Raw genomic sequence first — 14793 nt, forward strand, 5'->3', positions numbered from 1 at the left:
GTGATTCACCAATTAGCTCATTTAATTAGAAAATCAAAAACATGCTTCAAGTGGACCCACATAAGTAACATCTATTGTCAGCCTTTGTATTTGCTGATTCTAGTTGCAATTACACCTTCAGTTAATGTGACTACCTCCCAACTCCTTATGGAAGAGAATTCATAAATATCTGTGTTAATAAGTCAGCTAAATAAATAATGTACTTATTTCAGCCAGTCATTCATTCACTCCTTTTCTATTTATTTTTATTTTTTTTCCTTCATCAGTTCTTTCTTACCAGACTCTATGGTTGGCTTTCTGATCCTTGCCTATATAGAACGCTCAATCTGCAAAAACTATATTTAAATTCTTCTAAAGAAGGGAAAACCAACTGACGTTAGAATCCTACAAAAATTATTGCTTTGTAGTTAAAAATTAGTCTTTCTAGATGATTCCTAAATGCTAATGATATTGCCAGGACACATGTACGAAAAAAGAAACAACCAATTCCAGAACATTTTTGCTCAGAAGTTTTGCCTGGCTGAGAAGGACTCTGTGATAGATGCAAGTGGGAATTGAATATTTGTTAGATTATTTTAAAGCAACTCTTTGTATATTCTGTATGCACATCTGTGGAAACCATGACATTGGCTTGGCTATATTTAAAATGTATTTCTCTCTGTAAGTCCAAATCAATTCAGGGCTGGTTGGATGGTTAAAACAGTATCTCACTAAGAATTTCAAACATGTCCTACTTTGCTCTTCTGTCATTGCTACTGAATTACATGGGCATGGTTACATGGTCCGGGGCTTCCTAATAAACATAACAAGAGAATGATAGGGATGAATTACCTGAGCTTGAGCCAATAAAGAAAAAAACTTTCTTATATGACATGGTTATTCTTAATGATACTTTACAGCAAAAAATAACATGTGGTTGTGCTGCCCTTACCACTGATTTTTAAGGTGATATTTTAGTGTTTAGTCATGGAAATTTTTAAACAGATTAGGAAAGTATTTCCCTTGTAACTATAACATTGTTTCTAGGTGGTGTATTCTTTGTAAACTCACAATGCATATTTTGCATTGTTCTCTCTCCCCAAAACATTACAAAATACTAAGGGATGCAATAGGCTTTGATTTTTTTTTTTTTTTTTTTTTTTTTGGTTGTTTTGGTAGAGTCTCATTCATGTATTTTAGAATAGCTTGGGTTATATTTTATTTACATAAAAACATACCATCACAAACATCAAGTAAGTGTGATTTATCCATAGCCAGAATGAAACTTAACCCCCAAATGTTATGAAAAATGAAGTTGTCTCTACCTCAAGATGTATTTAATCGTTCTCTTTCTTCTTTTCTATTTACAGGTCAATGGAACAGAAATTGAATATGAGTTTGAAGAAATTACTTTGGAGAGGGTAAGAAAACTCCAATAATCCAAATCCCAATCTTGCCTTCTTTGTTCTGCACCTAATGGGTTGTCTTGTGAAATCACTCAGTTGTGTATTATACCCTGGAAGTTTCAAAAAGGACTCACAATGAGAATATTAATGAAATGCTTGTTTTGGACGGGATGAAGACAAGCAGACCAAATAACCAGAATGTTCAGTATGTAGATTGCATTGCCAGGATTTGGAGAAATGAATGGGAAAGACAGAAATGTTCAGTGAGCTAGTGCAGTACTTTTTTCCTATTTTTTTCATTATTGATGTTTTGCCATACATTTTTAGATACATCACAAAATATTTTCATTTATATGATATTAGTACTATCTTCATAACAACCATTTTCATAGATTTTTTAATTTACAAAAACAAGTGATAGATTCTAAAACCACCCCTACAGAGAAAAGTACAGGATCCCTGCAGAGCTCTGCAAATATGCTGCTGAAGCCTTGGCAAAGCTTTGAAAAATAAGGGAAATTCTGCGCGACACAACCCTAATATATAGTTTACAAAACAGTAAGAGAAAGGTCAAAGACTACCTGGGAAAAAAAATGACCAAAGACACTAACACGGCATTCATTAAAAAAGAAAAGGCTGATAACATACAAAAACCTGTTAAACCTTATTAACAAACAAAGAAAACAATGCTTCTAAACACTTTTTATCTACCCAACTGGCAAAAAAATTAAAAGGAAGGTTAACATTCACTGTCATTGAAAGGGTTTGGATATTGGTGTAATCGTAAAAAAATAATTTAGAAGATTGTAGCAAAAGCCTTAAAATCAACACTCTTTTGGACCAGAAATTGTATTTATTGAAATATACAATTCACAAAGAATATTCATATTGGTCTCAATTATAATAGTAAAGATTAAAAGAGACAAATGTTTAATAATACATTATTATATGCGTGTGTCTATATAACAGAAAATTGTATTAAATTCTAATGTAGTAGTATTTTAAAAATATTTAATTATAAGGATAGAAGTGTAAGTAGACTATAATTAAATGAAAAATCAAGTTTTTAAAATGGTATTTAATATATAATCCAATAAACATAAACAAAGGTATACATGCATAATATACATTCGTAAATATGTACATAAAGCCTAGGAGGAAATACATCAAAATGTTAAAAGTGGTTAACTCTTGTTAAGGATTTTGGGGTGATTTTTAGTTTCATACTGTTATTTATGTTTATTACCTAAATCTTCCATAACAAACATATATTGCATTTATAATGAGAAATAAAAATATAAGTATTTTTCCTAAGCTATCACTCAAATATGAATTCACACTCTAGACATACACTTAAAATTTATATTTTATTTTAAGTTTGCTGATAATTCACTTTCCTAAGTCAGGGACTTTATCATTCTCAGCCTAATTTTTATAGAATATGAGTGATTTTAAAAGGAAATTTACATTAAAAGGTAAATGTTTGACAGATGGGTACTTTAAAACATCCATTATGAACCCTGATAAATTTTTAATGGCATGCTTAATGGAGAAAAGTGAAGCTTATGGAAAATTAGTCCAAATGAGAGAAAAGAACACATTTTTCCTTCTAAATCACTAATCTTCTGTCCAGAACTGGCTATATAATTTGTGGGGTGCAGTACAAAATAAAAATGTGATGCCCTCGTTTAAAAAATAGTAAGAATTAAAAGATGGAACCAGCAGTGCATTAAACCAAAGTGGGCCTTCTACGTGCCGGGCCCTGTTTAACTGCACAGATCTCCAACTTGTGAGGCCAACCCTTCTCTTGTCTTATACTCCATACACATAAACATCTTGAATATAGTGCCATTTAGTTACCCTGGTTTTATAGGTCAAGATATAGTTAGAAGTTAATGTTGTTGAAAGGTACAACATTCAGTAGGAATCTGACAATTGTGGGTTCGAGTCTGGGTCTGACACTTAACTTGCTTAATTTTCTAGCAGGTCATCTCACCTCCCTCACTTCCTGACCTAGGGTTTCCAGTCCTGCTCTCAACCTTGTCATGGCTACTCATTGCACCCATCCCCCAAATCTCTGCGTTAAACATCATCTTCTCTGAACACTACCTCTTCTCTGTCCTGATCATTTATTCTAGTACCCCAGCCCAAAAAGTCTTCAACCCAGTTGGGACCTTGAATCACTGATTTCATAATTTCCCTCTAGCTGTCACCCTTCTTTATGCACTCCATTCCCTTCCAACGTAGCACATTTTCTAATTCTCCCTCTCATATACTCAACATTTTTTTCTCCTCTTTTTTTGCATTCATCCAACAAAACCTCGTCTCTGGTTAAATTAGCACCTTCCTACTTCATGCCAGCACCTGGGCAACTGAACATGCTAGAGAAGCACTCACTCATCTCACTTAAAAATGATAACTATTGATTTCAAATGAAACCTCAAAACATCTTAGCAATTCTTATACATTTCTTTAGAAAAATCACTTTCTAATTCTCTGGCACAACGATTCCGCATCTTATTTGTTCTCCTAAAATCTCTCACACTATGCCCACCCCCATCCTCACTGTCAGCTGTTGACCTCTTTTCATATGTCCTAGAGAAATGCTAAGCACTTAAAAGAAAACCGCCTTATTTTTCGACCACCAGGTCTGCTAGTGTGTTCCCCATTACAACGAAGGAATTTTCCTTGCTCATTTCCAAGGTCAGCTCTTCACTCCTGACCTGGGCTCTGTAACCTCTTGTCCATTTAAGGACATTGCCTGCATTTTTCTGCTCCCTCCTGCACTATCAATTTCTCTGTCACTTTTTCCTGAATAAATTTAATGCAGATATGATATCATGTCTCTCATCTTAAAAAAAAAACAAAGTCCCTTGTCCCAGTGTTCGCCTCCTATTACTGCTTTATTATTCAATTTTGCTTTACTGGGAATCTAGGAAAATTATCTATTTTCATTAACTCCACTTTATTACCTCATTTTCTTATTTTAACTTATTTCATGTTTTTATCCCTGCAATAGTCCTAAAATCATCCCTCTGAAAATCACTATTGGTTCCATCTTGCTAAACCCGAGTATCAGTTCCCAGTTCCAACTGACTTCTCAGCAGCATTTGATGCAACAGTCATTGCCTCCTTCCTCAAAGATGTAAATTTCTTGGCTTCCAGAACAAAACACTTTCCTGTTTATTCATCACCTCATTTGTGTTCTTTCTCAGTCTCCTTGCTAGCTTCACCTCTAAATGCTGAAGCACTCTTGAAACCCAATGCACAGACCTCAGTCTCTCCTCATTCTCTGGGTGATCTCATCCAGACCCATGGCTATAGATGCCAACTACCAACTGATGATTCCAAAATCTGAAGTCATGACCTCTGCCTGCACTCTAAATGTGGACAGCTAATTGTCCAGTTGGCAACTCTAGTATGGTCCTAATGGAATTTATGATTTCCCTGCACTCCCTACCCTCAGGGCCAAAGCTACTTCTGTCCTAATATGCCTCATCTTAACTAATTGGTTGTGTTTTTTTTCGTATTGTTCAGGCCCAAAAAAATCCACCCAGAATTCTTGCTTAATTATTCCTTTTGTCTTGACATCCAGAGCAAATCCTAATAAAATTATTTTTCAAAATCAATCACATCTTTCCACCTGGGCTACCTTTGGTCCAAACCAATATCATCCCGTGCCTGGACTACTGTAATAACTTCCACTTTTGCCAACTTTTCTTTCTCCTCCAAGTAGCCAGAGTGATCTTTTAAATATTATAAACCAGATCACTTTTATTCTTAAAACCCTCTAAAGGTGACAATTACACTCATTGTCATCACCTCCAAGGCCTTCTACAATCTGACCCCTGCTCTTCTCTCTCCAACATTATGTCCTCACAACCAACTCCTTGAATATTTCACTCTAGCCATGCTGAATTTCTCATCATTCCTAAAACAAACAAACAAACAAACAAAACAAAACAAAACAAACACAAACTTTCCCATCTCTAGGCCTTTATATATGTTATTTTATCTTCCTGGAAAAATCTCCCTTCAGAACTTTACACAACTTGGACTTTTCATTATTTAAATATCTACTCAAGTGTCTTCTCAAAAAATCTCCTCTGTGCACCCCATTTAAATTAGTACTACAATCTCCATCACACTCTTTTTTTCCTTTCCACAGCTTTATCTTTTAATTGCACTTACCAATATCTGAAATGCATGTTTTCTATGTATTTGTTTGTTTATTTAATGTTTACTATGTTAACGTCCCCCCTAAATATATGCTATATTTGAATATATAGTCACTTCTATACCTAATCTGCCTCACATAGTCTGGAAGGTGGTATATGCGCAGATTGGCAACAAATGGATTATGCCTGGGTTCTTCCACGGCAAGGACAGTGAAGTAGAGACACATTGCCTGCTTTAAATCCTGATTCTACCACTTTCTGGTTGAGTTACTTTGATCTGAAGACTGAACTTTCTGTGCCTCAGTTTCCACATGTGAAAATGAGGCTAAAGTATTTGTAATTAACTCCTAGGGCCCTTGTGATGATTAAATGAGTTATTACAAAGATTTAGAACAGCATGCATAGCTGTTATTGTTAACATTTCCTGCACGTTAACATGGTAGTTCTCACAAGTGTTGTCAGAATCACTGAGGAAGCTTATTAAAAGAATAGCTTCCCAGTCTCAATGAACAATTTACATTAATCGAGGAAGAACTTTTTTTATACCAGCTTTTCTTCCTCTTCTTCTTTTTTTTGTTGTTGTTGTTACTTTGTTAGATATCAGATATCCAATGATGAGGAACTTACAGTCTTTGCTGTATACATTTATAGCTTACACATTTTCTACATTTACTCTCTGTAACATTTAATTTAATAATTGATCACACTTAGTAACATCCCTATGAGGTGGATATTGCTAAGTCCCTTTTATATATTAGGACACTGAGATGCAGAATTAAAATCACTTGTCATGAGTGATGATGTTAGTGAGAGATGGAGCTCGGATTAAACCCCATGCCCAGCAGACACTAAAACCTAAGCTCATTGCCATTGAGTTAGATTATCCTCAAGATTAAGCTCAAGTGTCACTTCCTTCACGAAGCTTTTCTTGACTTCCCCTTTTGGGCAAGGTATCCCTTACTAAATTCACACAAGTTGAGAACTTCTTACATTAAAGGATGAATAAAATCTTTTTCAATAACCTATGAATTTCCCTGATGGACGAAATTTTGTTACAGTATTCTTTATATTACCGTGATAACATAAAAAGAATCTGAAGATAATGTGAGGACACGTTGATGACTTGACTCGTCTTCAGCAGCAATGTTCAATGCATTGGCCTCTTGCATGGTGAATGCCACACCTTACATGGTAAATGCCACAAATGTCTTATGTACCTTTGTGTCGAGCACTTACTGAACAAAGACACTTGTTTCATAGCATTTTACAGCCTGACAGAGGAGTACATAGGCAGAAACCATGAAGAAGAGCAGAGTGCTGAGTTTACCTGGCCCAGAATGGGGTGCTTCCCTGAAGCACTCTACCTGAGCTGGCTTATGAAAGACGAGAGGAAGCTAGCCATGGAAAAGGCAGTGGAAGAAGGTGGCCTCTCAGACAGGGAACAGCAGGTGCAAATGCTCAAGGGCCCATGGAAAAGTAATATGTTCAAGGAACTGCATGTCGTCAGAATGACTGCCCTTCACGTCATGAGTAGGACTCAGAGAGACCAGCCTGGAGAGATGGAGAAGGCTGAGAACGTAGATTCCTTGGATAACATATGGAAGGGTTTCAATGTTATCAAGAAGGCCCTGGAGAGCCTTTGAAGAATTTTAAGCAGAAAAGTGACATAATCATATTTGTGTTCCAAAAAGATTACTTTGACTGCAATAATTTGGTATACATTCCATAGGAATCAGGAGATGACGCTGGTATGCCATGTAAGACATACAATTAATTGCTAAATTCTGCCAGAAGTGATGGAGGAGAAGATGATTCAAAATATGTTTAAAATGTTAGAAGAACAGATTCTAATGTTTTTGTAGGATGGGAAAGTGCCAGAGAGAGCAGAAAATATCAAAGGTGCCTAGACTAATAATCCAACAAATTTCTTAACACAATCTGGGCCTCTCAGCGATGGACACCTGTGGTATTTCAAGCCTTTCTGACACCCTGGGCTCTTATGATATTAACAAAGATAGCTGCATATACAAAGTCTGAGTGATTTTTCTATTATCCATGTATGAAGTTAATAAGTTGTGTACCCCCAATATGATTTATCTCAAGAGAAACTAGTTGATTCGGCATGGATAATAGATTAATCATGCATCCATAATCCTGACCAACATGCATAACTACAATGTAGCAGAGAGATATTGAAGTGACTCTCTTATTATCTACCGACTCCTCCAACCCCTGCACCCAGCCTCCAAAAAAGAAAGAACATTTGGAGTGCTTTCCTGACAGCCACAGAATGTATGGCCATGTGATACTATTTGAATGTTCTCTGTCTGACAAGTCAGAGATATTCTTTTGTAATTAAAAAAAAAAAAAATCAAATATCTGAGGCATCTTCCTAAATGCAAATCATTGACTTTTGTTACTTATTATTTAACCCGTGCTAAAACAAACAGATTTATACGGTGGTAGAGAAAAATGACTGATTGATTGTACCTTGCAAATTCCTATAGGTGAACCAAGGTTGGGGTATAAAGTGGGTAACATGGGAATTTTGAAAACAGTATTTGGGAATTGCCATGTTAAAAGGGACCCATTAAAGCTGTCTACTAACTATCCAGATTCATCCAGGAATCAAATTAATTAGAATGTCATTGACTGTCTGAATCACTTAGGCCAAATTTTTTCTCTCACATTACTGACTTTTCATAAAGATGAAACTTCCTAAATTCAAATAGAATTAAGGGTCTATTACTTCAAATAATGTAGAGGCTTTGGGTTTCTAAATTCCTGAGTTTTTCCTGCCTTTTTAGCCATTTTCAATTAATAGTAACAAGAATAAAAAGGCAGAGTTCCAATAATATTTGGTGCGGTTTCAGTTTTTATACAGTAAGCTGTAGCACAATCTTATTCTAGTTTAGTTGAATAATTTTAATTATGATTAATTTTAATTATGGATAGGATTCTTAATTCTATATTTGATGTATGTCCAATTATTAGTGTGCATTTTAGCTATGTTTGAAATATATGCATGTGTATGTATATATATAAGTACATAGATACTATCCAAACATAAGTTTATATTTAGACACAAACACAAACTATTTTTTTAATATATATGTATTTTGATCAAAGTTTTATTGGCTTGGTGGAAGGTATTGCAAAATTTATGAAACAGAAATAGGTTTATATAGTGGAAAGAACAGTCTTTGAATTCAGACAGATCTTATTTTGAATCCAGGATTACTCACTTCCTGTGTGACCTTGAGCAAATTACTTAACCTATTAAAACGTCAGTCTTTTTTCAGTAATGAATGGAATACTAATATCTATGATATAGCATTGTTGTAAAATAAAAATAATTTATGTCAAATGCCTAAAAGAGATAGTAGAACATCGTAGATGCTCAATATTATTTGTTATTACAAAACACACAGAAACACACACACACACACACACACACACACACACACTTATCCAGGCCTCATTTTTTTTGTTTTTTAAGATGCCACTGTTGGTACAACTTCAGACCATGATTGTAAGGCTAGGTCAAGTGGCAAATGCATCTGCTTGTGTGTGTGTGTGTGTGTATTTGTAGTAAATGATAAGCTTATTAAGTGATCTCCACAATGCATGCATACCCAATTGATGTATTTTTTAAGCATGTTTAGTATATCAGTGGAATCTGCCCTTGAGTTTGGAGCCATAGCTTCCTCTAGAATAACCCAATGCTATTTGTAGGTCTATATTTAGTTCTTTGTTAGCTCATAATAATGTAGTTCCAGGCTAGACAAGCAGTTAGAGTGTTTTGTTTTCAATAGCTTTAGGCTATGATATTTGCTTTGGATACTCTGATACCTCCTTGAAATATTTTATTCTAATGATCTCCCACTTCCAGTTGCTCTATATCATATAGCAAGCAGCAATTGTTTTGTCTGTGCATTAAAACTGGCAGGAAGAATATCCTCCTTCTTATGGGGAGCTTCTCTCCCCATTCCAACCATGTGGTGCTAGGGAAAACTGCCAGTCATAGCACCTATGGTCTCACAGTTGACTAGTCTAGCGTTACTCTTGGGAATTACCTGGTGAGCTAGTAAAAAACTCTACTCTGATACTGAGGTCTGCCCTATACCAAGGGAATCAGAATCTCAGGGGGTAAAGCATGGAGAATCTTTATTTTTAAATTTTTTCTTAGTGATTTGATGCTCCGTTCACAGGCTGACACATGAGCCAAACTGAGCTAATCATAATGTTCCTATGAGAGAGCCAGAGAAAGAAGATAAGAGAGAAAAAAAATGGAAGCATCCATTTCCTATGTTATGGCTGTCCTAAAGACCCAGCCAGATACCACTCTCTATCCAATGGCTTCATGAGCCTTCCCTGAATTTCTTCTTAGCCAGACCAGTTCAAATCAAATATCGTAATTTGTCTGCAAGCAGACTTACACAAATATATCTTGATGTTGTATTTAACGGTGCTGAGGTTGTTAAGTAAGCATGTCCTAGGATCATACTGACATAGACTATTCTCAGAATAAATGTTGTCTTGCTTCAATTTTCTAACTTCCTAAATTCTAATCATGTTTCTCACCACCAAGGTAAGGCCATAAAGCAAAGCTCTCCAGTAGAATAATGTTGGCAGGTTGCAGTAAACCTTAATACCCCAAAGCTTACACATACCATCTCCCTTAGAGTATCCCATTACTGTGTTCCAACTCCCAGAAATAAAAGACCAATAAAATAAAAAGAGTGGCAGATATAGAGAATGGCTAGTGACAGGTCTATGAATTTAGGTCTCTACTGTCTAGAAACCTATCTGATTTGGGAATCAACAATCTTTGCACATGTGGAAAATGCTTTGCAGTGTTAACCATTGGACTCAGATGTCAGGAAAAAAATCGACGGTTAGAAATATAGTTTGCAGACATTTAGGGGGTCATTAATCTAACTTTTCTTTAGTTGTAAGCATCGAAGTCTCAGGATTGAGGAGAGACTAGTAAACATACCTCAAAGAGGTGATTTAGATGAATCAGCACAAAATGCATTGAGCTTAAATTTAGGTGCTGACTCTAACCATCTCCATTTTTCTTTATAAGCTCCCAGCTGAGTTATTTCCCTTCTTTCACCTCACATACCCTCTGTATTAACAAGTGGTCTCTTCCAGTTCGTTAGTCTGAGCCTTAGTGTCCTCACTTCGTCTAAACCGCATATATGTTTTAGTCTGGGAAGCTCTGGTTATGCTATTACCCACATCTTTCTCTGATATGGCCCTTGGTCATTACAAGCATATCAAATGCTAGTATAATGGTACTTCTAATACTAAAAGCTTATAGACAAAATCTACGATGAAAAGATTTGCCCAGAAATGATAAAACTCTTATTCCCAAACTGAATTTTCCAGTCAAAATAGGTCTATTTCCATGACTTGTGTGAAGAAGCTGTGGATGGTTAAGGAGGTTTGGTGCAGAAAACTCTAACTCAGGGGTATCCTGAGAGTTCAGAATCATGATGGAGGTACTGGATCCTGCAACTACTGAGACACGAAGACCCAAGGAGCACCGCAGAATAGGGCCCAGCAATCATACCTGCGTCACTAAATGCTAGCTCTTGAGAAATGATAAAAGCTGAGGATTTTGTTACGTGCAACTAAACAAACCCTAATTGATGTAGTTCAACTGTCAGGCCCACAATCATTCTTAGTGCTTTTCTTCCCATCCACTTCAACCATCTCCAGGATTATCCCACAGTTCTGTATCCCTACACATGACAATGCAGCCTATGCATCGTTTGGTCATTTTTCCTTACAAGTAACTGCTGCTACATCCATGGCCCTTTTCTGAGTGTCCCTTCCAGTCTATGAATTTCTGCTATACCTTTTCAATGTAGTGAGTATTTGTTTCTTTTCTGCCCATTTCATTCTTTTCACCCCTTCCACTTTGCTAACTGTGCCCAGATTTTAGTTCTGATGCTTATGTTCACCCACATAAACCATGTGTTTTGTTGGATGGAAGCTAAGGTGAGTCTGAAATCCAAGGGTGGACCCTTATTGATTTAAGACAATTAATGTATTCTACTCCCTTGGCCTTTATCAGCATTGGATATGCAACCTAACCCAGTCCAATCAGAGTGAATTGCATGATTTTATTTAGAATTCTGAGATGGAAACCCACCCTCTCCATGGGCGTACAGTAAAGCAGGGAAGACTATAGCACAGACAGTAGCCTGGGGCCGTGTTATGACCAAAAGAGAATTGCAGCTTTAGAAAGAAGTAGCATTTTAGATGGCCAAGTAGATAAATGCGGTCAGGAACAATCTTGGTGATATACTGAGGCCATGAATCAAACCATTGCTGAGGCACTCCTTGCGAATTTTTATTAAAATGAACAATGAATCCCCTTTATTGGGTTAGCCAGTTTGAATTGGGGCTTGTGTTCTTTGCAACTAAACAAACCTAAGTGGCATAGGAGGTCATGAGAATCTTTAGGAAACAGCTTAGGTCCCCATTTTCGTAGACATACCTCAAAATCGTTCAGCTCTGAAAATTATTCTCTCTCCTTTTTCATTCCGGTTCAAGGGAATGTCTCCCCACCCCAACTCCCATTTGGGAAGCCTCACTCTTATTCCCGCCTTCATCAAGACTCTCTGCCTCTACAGAGGACTTCTCTGCTCCATTTTGCCTCCTCCAAAAACCTTTTAATTTCTTCTAAAGGCTTAGGTTTTCAGAAACATAAGCAGGGAAGTATTTGCAGCCTGCTTCTGATTTCAGCTCTCCTTCTTACCTCCCCCTACAATGGACACCTGCTTTAATGGGGGGAAAGGAAAAGGAAAAACACAGGGAGAAGAAATAAAAACACTTGTATCTCAAAATAGAGTTGCATAGTAGGAAAACTGAAAATTATTTCCAGTATTTGAGAAATGGTTAGAACTAGTGGGTTTAAAAGCTTGTCCTTTTACCCACTTAACTTGATGAGCTTAATGTATTGTTAAACTTTCAAATTATCTACGCTTTGGAGAAAAGAAATGCATATATTATGAAAATAGTCACAGGCATCAAAACTTCTATATTACCTTGTTTTAAAGATTTAAAAATTTTTGGTCTATATTGATTCAGCATAAATTAAACAATGCACGTTTAGTCATTAAAAAGAATGTCATTTTTCATTTAATTCAGTACCACCAGTCAGTTTCTATTGATCCTGAAATTGTTCATCACTGTCTTACCATTTTTCCCTGATGAGCTCTTACTCAAAACCCAGGTCATATGTTACCTCTACTTTAAAGCTGTTTCAAATTTCCTCAGTCAGGGTTTGCTTATCCATTCTCTTCATTAGCTCAGGGCTTTCTCATTATTATCTGTGTTTATATTATATTTACCTTTTAGATAAATTTCAAGACCTTCAAAGGCTAAAATGTTTCTTAGTTTAATCCTTTTAATTTTTTTTATGTCTAGTTGTTTTTAATTGCTAGAAGAATCTAATAGATTGCTAGTAAAATCACTGTAAGAATCATTTAACCTTTTGATAAGAGATAGATGGTACAGATTGTTTTGCCTCCTTATAGCGTGTGTTTGTGTATACGTATATATATATTTACACACACATATTCATATATGTGTCTAAATTTTATATACATTTTGTATTACACATTATAAATTATATAATATAAACATATACTTTTCATGTATTTGTGTATATTTGTATATTTGTAGATAGATGGATAGATAGATAGATATAGATAGACAGACAGGATCTTCTTTTTAAGCTGCATACAATTAATTCTATTTCTCATTTTGGTAGCAGTAGCTACTCCCACTGTAAGTACAACATTTTCTGAAGTTTGAGCCTTATATGTTAATTACTCTATAGTTGTTATCTTGTATCTTAACAATTAGTCTATTACATAAGCTTTAGAGCCTCTCTTTACAGATAAGCAAACTGTGGTTTAAAGAAGTTAAGGCATTGGTCCATGGTCACAAAACTAGTGTGTGTTAGAGCTGTCTTTACTTAGTATGTGGTGCCACCAGTAAGCCTAAAAAATATGGGAGACTTTTTGGAGTAACGTATTTATTCTCTGACCAGCTATGATATATTCAGGTTGCCTTTATGGCTTATACATTTATCAAAAGGAAATACTACACCAAATGGCAAAATATCTTAGGTTAGCATTGGAAGGCTAAAAGCACCTTCAAGGAAAACACAAAGAGAGTAGGTATATAGAAATTCATCTATTTCTCCTCAGAATTATTTCTGAATGTTTGGGAAATAAGCCAATTCCCTCTCCCCTCCATCTGCTTAAACTTGACTCAAAGCTCAGTAATGTTACCCCAACTCTGGGAGGAAAAACAACAAAAATAACATTATATCTTACATATTTAGCATTCTTCTAATTCAAGAAAAGGAATCCAGTTCAATCAGTGTTCCAATTGTACTTTTAAAATTTTCCTCCTGAAAATATATCCATGTTTTCTGAAGCTAATATCGGTGAGGTTGTTTGTTACTTCTACTGTGCATGAGTATTAGTGTTTCATTCAGTTGATATACTGTATACAATATAATACATCTCATTTTAATATTCATTATTTTCAAAATATTTCAGATATTTCATTTCATTCTTCAAACTACCCTGTGAAATTGGAAAAGAAAACATTACATGCCTCACTTTATAAATGAGGAAATATTTGCAGGGGTTCCCCAAAGTCATGCAATCCAGAGCCAAGGCCAGTCTGAAATTCACATCTTTAACCTCTAGCCTTGCTCCTCTTCCTCTGTCTCTTGCTGTTTTGTTTTTGGTTTTGTTTTAAAACAAACTGAAAATATCAAATATAGTCATTGATTTCTTAAACTAAGCTAAAATCAGAAGAAAACTTTCATACCAAATTAGATTTTAAATCACCCTAAATCATTTAAACTTGTTTTTGTTAAAATAGCTCATAAATATTTAGGCTATGAGAAGCATATCTACGTACCAAGTTTTATCTTGCACCTTAAGAAGGAAACTTTTAACCCTCTAAATTTTGAACATTACTGTTTAGAAGGCATTTTTTACATTGATTTAAATTCTCTTCTAATAATTTTAACCAACCTATTTCAACCAACATAGTAAAGAATTTCAAGTGTGGACTATGTAGCTATTTAAGCTGACATCAAATTGTGGCTTTAACACTTACCAACTTTGTGAATATGAGCAAGTCACTTAATCTATCTGTGCCTCAATATGCTTGCCTGTAAAATAGGTGCG

The 14793-nt window shown here is 35.5% G+C and overlaps 1 protein-coding gene across 18 annotated transcripts in view; it reads left to right on the plus strand.

Moving 5' to 3' along the window:
• DLG2 (discs large MAGUK scaffold protein 2) overlaps positions 1-14793 on the plus strand; it is a 1902684-nt gene that overhangs the window by 1280459 nt on the left and 607432 nt on the right. For all 18 annotated transcript variants that reach the window (XM_074335659.1, XM_074335660.1, XM_074335661.1 and 15 more), the window contains one exon: positions 1350-1400. In XM_074335659.1, the coding sequence (XP_074191760.1) occupies positions 1350-1400 (51 nt within the window). The remainder of the gene's footprint in view (positions 1-1349; positions 1401-14793) is intronic.

The sequence above is a fragment of the Rhinolophus sinicus genome, linkage group LG06, assembly GCF_036562045.2.
Source record: "Rhinolophus sinicus isolate RSC01 linkage group LG06, ASM3656204v1, whole genome shotgun sequence".
Lineage (NCBI taxonomy): Eukaryota > Metazoa > Chordata > Mammalia > Chiroptera > Rhinolophidae > Rhinolophus > Rhinolophus sinicus.